The sequence below is a fragment of the Sinocyclocheilus anshuiensis genome, unplaced genomic scaffold, assembly GCF_001515605.1.
Source record: "Sinocyclocheilus anshuiensis isolate Anshui unplaced genomic scaffold, SAMN03320099.WGS_v1.1 scaffold715, whole genome shotgun sequence".
In the NCBI taxonomy this organism is placed as follows: domain Eukaryota; kingdom Metazoa; phylum Chordata; class Actinopteri; order Cypriniformes; family Cyprinidae; genus Sinocyclocheilus; species Sinocyclocheilus anshuiensis.
The window spans coordinates 55,045-62,013 of NW_015551089.1; the positions used below are offsets into that span (position 1 = coordinate 55,045).

Consider the following 6,969-nt stretch of genomic DNA (forward strand, 5'->3'; position numbering starts at 1 on the left):
GTTCAAACCAAGCAATCGGACCAAGTGTGAAAGCACCCCTACTTTTCAGAGGTTCTTATAAATAGAATTCTATTTTGTCATTAGGCATAGGAAGAGCATTGAAAGTTTGAGAAAAGACAGAGAAGCCCGTCTCCAGATGTGTCGTCGGGCTCGGAGCCTCAGTCCCAGTAAGCATCGGATCCCTATACATTATGAAGAGCAATCTCAAAAAGTTTCAGAACTACCAAGCAGACACAGGGAATATCTGCAGCAGCTCAGACAAGAGATTGTTGAAACCAGCAGGTGATTTGGAACTTCACTAAATGTTACAGAAGTTAAACTTGGTTATATTCTGTAATTCTGTTTACTAAATCAGATGTTCTCCCCAGAGTTCCTGATCCACCAAGAAGGGAGGGGCAATGTCCATCTGACATTGAGCATCTATTGCGTGACTACAGTCTAGCCCGCGAGGAGGCAAGAGCAGAGATTGCACGTGCACGAGACCGACTCCGTGAGAGGACCGAACAGGAGAAGAGACGACTACAGCAGCAAGCTCTCTCACAGGCAGTGAAGGTCAGAGACACTTGATAATTTTTAAATATTATTCATAAGAATCAAGAATGATCAAGGACTGCTGCACTTTGCTGTTTTAAAATAGTTTCATAATTCCTTTTTTCCCCATCTTATGTAGGATGACCTGCGGTTTCGCACGCGCATTAGTAACAGTACTTTATGTAGTGGTTCGAACCTGAGTCTTTCCTCAAGCCCCACTTCAGGGTACAACAGCAGCAATACTGCCTTACTGAAAGACATTACCTCACCATTAATACAGGTAAGGAACCACACTAAAAAGTTTAACATGCTTCCATGTTTTTTTTTTTTATTTAAAATGCTATTTTTCAAGCTCTTCACCTCATTCTTCAGGTAAATGGAGTCTCAGAATTCAAAGTAAGGACTCGACCTCCAGTGATCCCGTTGCAGACTTCAAAAGCCCAGTGTAGATGGCTGTCAGTCCAGGGTGAGCAATAACCCATAAACAATTGCAAACCCAAGGGCTATGCTTCGAATCCACTTAATTAACAAGATCCCCTATTTTCTATAGATGTCAGCCTGGAGACATCTGCCACTGGATATGAGCCTGAGTCCTCCTCCACTCCATCATCTCCTCCCTGTGCTCGACAACGCACCCTCTCCTTTGGCTCTCCTTCGTCGATATCAACTTCATATCTGGATATCGCAGACTGCACTCTTGCCGGTGCTATTTCAGAAGTATGCTACTGCAACTCATGTTTCAAAATATGCAAGAGCATGTCAATGTGAAATGCTTCATGGACTTGCTTGTCTGTTTTAGGTATATTTGGCATCTGGTGGTGATGTGAGGAATCTGCTGGCTGGGAAGGCAGCTGCTGGCTGGAGGTACGCTAATATGCATATTGTGCATGTGTAAACATCTTAGATGTATTCAGTCCTCATATTCCATTTCTCACCAGGCATCAAGGTGTGGAGAAAGGCGTTCAGGTCTTTCACAAGGCTACTTCCAGACCCTCAGCTCATGGGTTTCTTGGAGCAGTAGAGCTGGAGAGGCCTTTGGCCAGTCTGTGGTCCATAGTTCGAGATCACTCAAAGACTCACCTCTACCACGAGTCTATTAAATCTGCTTGGACACGACCATTGGACGAAAGCACACAACTAGGTAAAGCTACAGGATTTTGCCATCTGAGACAAATTTCTGGGATCATAAGGGATTTCTGTTGTCTAAAGGCTTGTGCACACCGGGACGATTATCGCGCGTGATTATCGCCGACGTTTAACGCCTTGTGACTAAACAAAGGGCGCCAATGTGAGTGTGCACACCGACGCGCAAAACGGCAGGCGTAAAAGTGTCATTTTTTCAAAAACGCCTCGGGCTCGTTTTTTTGGTTTGACACGCCGCGTTAAAAACTGGCCGACCAATGAGATTGCCGCTTTTGTTTATGTGCCTGGAGCTGCTGAATTTACAGTAAAACACGACTTGGTGGCGCTCAAGCACAAAACGGTCTTGCCGAGCACACATTGATACCTAACGACGAAGAGAAAGTAAGTAGACGAAGAAGATGCCTCGAGGCAAGGTGAATGTAGAGCTGCTGGTCTCATTGGTGTCTGAACACAAAGGGCTTTATGACAAACGCGACAGTGACTACAAAAATCTCGATAAGAGGGAGTTGTTATGGAGAGGAACTGCAGATCAAATAGAATTCGATGTGTACCAGGTTATTTCTTTTCATTAAGTGCCATCTAATGTCAGGGAGTGAATTTGCACGTTCACTCGACTCATTGCGAGCGAAAATCACTTGGGTATGAACACAAAGACGTGTCGAAAAAACGCTGGTGATAAGCGCGCGCGATAATCGTCCTGGTGTGCACAAGGCTTTAGTGTAAAATTGTGAGTCTTTGACAACTTTTTGATTAAAATTATTTACATAAGAAATGCACGGATCCGTTATACTGATGTACATTTGATATTTTCTTCACTGTTTACATTCACTTAAAACAACGGACTGTGCTGACAAGGATACTTATCAAGACAGCCATTGGTATTCACCTGCTGTCTGAGAAGGCTATCTGTTTGTGCACTTCAGATGTGTGCGCGGTGCGCATAGAAACGCGTTATCACAGCGCGTGCATACCGCACTGAGATGTCTTTGGCTTAAATGGCTTAAAATTACTTTAATGTTTAAACTGACAAGACTTAAAACACGTGAGAATGAAAAACTTTCTTGAGGAAGCAGCACTGGCCTGATCGTTAAGATTTTTTTGCGGAAAGAAGTTTGAGTTTAAGATGTTTTGGGGGGTTAAAGTGACAGATAGGGGGGCTGAAACCCACCTAAAAAGGGTTTAGAACAGCCCCTGGTATGGCGTGCGTAATTATACTGAAACATAAATATATAACCAGTTTACCTGATTCAATGTGATGGCTGAGCCTGATTCTGAGATAACAACATGCCAATCCGTGGTTGGATTTCAGACATGGCTAATCGTAAATCATCTTACACTGTCAATAAGCGTGACCAGGGTTGCCAGGTTTTCACAACAAAACCCGCCTAATTGCTACTCAAAACTAGCCCAAAACTACAAAACGCGGCAAGTGTTAAAGTAGCCCAATTCCGCGTGAAAACCACGGACTTGGCAACACTGAGCATGACTGATACTCGAGCCAACTCTGCTCTAACTGTCAACTAGCAGTGGGAGTCAGATTGCCCCCTAGTGGATGGCTAAAGATTTGTTAACGCATATTCATAAATTCTCAAGAGAACGTCTCTGAATTAACTGATGCTCGCGCCCCCCTTGACAGGTGCTGGCGCCCCGCGCCCCACAGGTTGAAAACCCCTGGTCTAGTGTGACATGTTCACCGCCGACAAATTAATGGTCTTTGCTATGAACCAGAAAATTAGGGTCATACTCATACAATGTGACCACTCTTAAGGCTTGCATGTAAAAAACTCTGTACTGGTTCTTCAGTGCAAGTCTTACTTGGCCATTCCACAAATTAAGGCCTACAAAGATCTTAAATCAGAGCAGAACATTTTAAATTCATACAGTCATGGCATTAAATTAATGCACACGCTGCAAAAAATGTAAATCATGAGTTATTTTTTGTTTCTCGATACAAATTTCTAAACATCCTTAAATCAAGATACATTTACTTGTTTTCTGAGAAATTAAACAAAATTAAGTTTATGCTTAAAACACGAACAAATATCTGTCAGTGGGGAATGAAAACTTGTCTGAAAAATGGGTTGAAAAACCCATTGGCAGATACTTTGAAGCATTGCCAATACAAGGCATTTACATTAAGAGACCACATTAAAACATTGAGCTCCATTCAATCTGTTCCTTATATACATTCTTTAGTTGGTCTTTAAAAAGATTCTAAAAAGTCTTACATTTACCTCCATAAATCCTGCAGAAACTGTGCAGTAGCACTGATGAATTTCGAACACACTGATTTCTAAAGAGCACGGTTTTTTTTTCAGACACCAAATTTCAGACTCATCGAAGCCACTTTGTTCAATCTTGAAGTGAACTTTTACCTGTATGGTGATTAGATTCACTCGTTTGGATTGCCACCTTTAAAGGGATAGTTCACCCAAAAATGAAAATTCTATCATTAATTACTCGCCCTCACGTCGTTCTAAACCCGTAAGACCCGTTCATCTTCGGAACACAAATTAAGATATTTTCGATGAAATCTGACCCTGCATAGACCGTAATGCAACTACCACGTTCAAGGCCCAGAAAGGTAGTAAGGGCATTGTTAAAAGTCCATGTGACATCAGTGGTTCAACCTTAATTTTATGAAGCTACGAGAATACTATTTCTGTGCAAAGAAAACAAAAATAATGACTTTAGTCAACAATTTCCTCTCTCTTCCGTGTCAGTCGACGGGCGTTCACGAGAGTAGCACGACGCTGTACATGTCGCAGTCTGCCTTGTCTCTCTTTTTGAGATCACATTGTAAAATCTGTCATTTCATTATCTTAAAGGATTTGAAAATTGTACAGTGAATAGCAGGCTCAATAGGTAAGAGAGGTAATGATTATAACTTTCCTTCAAGTGCAGGCAAAAGCAAAATTTATCTTTACTGATTATATTGCTTTGTCTTGTCTTTCTCTCCAATCAGTCTATCTTTTGATGGATGTATCCAACTGCCAGCTTAAACAGCCGCGGGACTTCTGCTGCCTCAGTACAGAATCTAAACAGGTGTTCTGTGTTCTCTATTCTGTGATTAGCTTTATCCAAAAGTACTTTACCTTAACCACATATTCATCTTTTCTGTAGGATGATATGTGGGTACTGGCCATGCAGTCTGTATTTGAGGAGACACTGCCTCGTCCCAGTGTGGATACTATTCGTGGTGAGATTCTACCCAGCGCGTGGATCCTTCAACCCAGCCAACGTAACAGTCGAGAGGTTGTCACTGTCATCTATTTGTTACAAGTAAGATGCTTTACCCTTGTATCCTTTCCCTCGTCGTGTATCAGTTTAATGAATTAGCATTTGCATTAGTGTTATGCTTGCTTAAGTATGAAGTTCCCTGAGATGGTAAATAATCAGTTGTAAGTTTTCCTCCTCGTTTCTTGTGTCTCCCCCTATAGGTGGATTTGGGAAGCCCGTCCTTGGCTCCTAGACTGCTGAATACTGTGTCTAGGAAGCAAGCAGCTGTCATAGCAGACCTCGATTCTTTCTTCTCTTTGTGACAAATCAGGTTACACATGTAGCAACAAGCACTTACACTAAAACCCCCTGAAGGTTTTTGCTAAGATTTGAACCTCATGTTCTTGCTTTTTACTTGATTTTTTTTCACATAGCACTGATAGTATGACTATATATATATATATATATTGTGTAACACATTATCTTGCCTTATTTTATCTCGTCTTACTATTTGTTATTGAATAATTTTGCCCCCATGTGCCAAAGCATTGATTATTGTAAAAAGATTATAATACTTTGATTAATCTAAGTAAAACCCCAAAGCTATTTCTTGATGTATGTATATAGTTATTACTTGATTATCATTTGGCATAGAGTAAACTCTGCATAGCTCTGTTATTTGTAAGAATGGATATTCAGATCTAAACAATCAACTGTATTACAGTATTCTTTGAATGCATAGCATTGTCTTAAGCTACTTTCAGAAATAACTAGTATGTAAAACTTGAACTTGACATCAGCTGTAGAGACTTTAACTTTATTCTGTAATATGCAGTACAGTGCCTTTCATAAACATGTCCAGTCCCTTTTTGTTTTATGTGTTGTTTGTTGGTAGTATAATTTTTCAGCCGTTTTCAGTTTTGTTTGTGTAAATTTTTGGGTGATTTCTTTGTAACTGCTTACACAATTTGACAAGTTCTATATTGGCTGAAATGGGATAGACTGTCATAAAACCGTTATTGACTGCAGTGCTATTGATGTTGATACTTTCAGTATTGTAATTTTTATTTTTGTAAAATGTGCATGCAAAATGTTCTTTAAATTTTCCCTGTGTAATGAAATGCAAACAAAAGTTAATAATTTTTAACATGAACTGTTACACTTTCTACAGTGGCTTCAGCTGTATAGATTATACACAAATCTGGATTTGCTTTAAAGCCATTACATTTTAACATAGTGATCAAGAGAGCCTTTGCTCAAGTACTGTAGATTGATACAAGACCAGTGGTTCTATTTGTAACTTAGCTGATCTGTAAAACTATGTTGCCGCTGAAACAAAAAATATACTGTATAAATGAAGGATTTTTTTTATTATATCACATTATGTTTAAATATACTGTAAATGTCTTCTATAATATGTAATCTATTATCTAAGTGTAAAATAATTTATAATTTGATATGCTATCAATGTTCTCTTCATTTTAACTATTTTCTATGTTTCTGTGGAAGAGCTTCCAAAATCTTAAAGACTTTTAATTTATGAACCAGAACATATTTTTATTAAATACATTTGGCATTTTTCATATATGTTTCTTGTTTTCTGTCTTTATTTTAGTATTTCAAAGTATCTCACTTGCTTTTTAAGTGCAAGGCCATAACCACATGGGTTAGTATTACAAATATTGTCGGTGGGAGAATTATACAGTCACTCAACTTCACTTGTATATATATATATATATATATATATATATATATATATATATGTGCCTCAAACCATAGAGCCCCCCCACATATCAAATCCCAATTTAACCCCTGTTTATAAGTGTAAGTTAAATTGGTCAGATCTTTCTGGATTTTTAATCTTCAGTACTTAACCCGTGAACAGTAGCGAAAATACAGTGAAATGATTACGTGAATGACTATTTGTTAGTTGAACAAAGCAGTAAGCCCAAAAGATGATGTTGATTTCACAGGCCAAAGTAGTGCGATTATCACCTCTGGTGGTGATCTGATGTAACTGTTAAAACACAAATCCTATCCAAAAAAAAAAAAAAAAGTCAAAAAAAGGTAAACAGG

At 39.1% G+C, this 6,969-nt stretch overlaps 1 protein-coding gene across 1 annotated transcript in view; it reads left to right on the plus strand.

Moving 5' to 3' along the window:
- The window catches only part of LOC107662650 (stAR-related lipid transfer protein 9-like), a 47,779-nt gene extending 42,435 nt beyond the window's left edge, over positions 1 to 5,344 (plus strand). Inside the window, exons 23-32 of the mRNA XM_016452728.1 lie at positions 85 to 282; positions 369 to 552; positions 671 to 811; positions 904 to 997; positions 1,082 to 1,248; positions 1,331 to 1,395; positions 1,470 to 1,672; positions 4,640 to 4,719; positions 4,798 to 4,956; positions 5,115 to 5,344. Coding sequence (XP_016308214.1) covers positions 85 to 282; positions 369 to 552; positions 671 to 811; positions 904 to 997; positions 1,082 to 1,248; positions 1,331 to 1,395; positions 1,470 to 1,672; positions 4,640 to 4,719; positions 4,798 to 4,956; positions 5,115 to 5,216 — 1,393 coding nt within the window. The 3' untranslated portion in view covers positions 5,217 to 5,344. The remainder of the gene's footprint in view (positions 1 to 84; positions 283 to 368; positions 553 to 670; positions 812 to 903; positions 998 to 1,081; positions 1,249 to 1,330; positions 1,396 to 1,469; positions 1,673 to 4,639; positions 4,720 to 4,797; positions 4,957 to 5,114) is intronic.
- Positions 5,345 to 6,969: the final 1,625 nt, after the last annotated feature.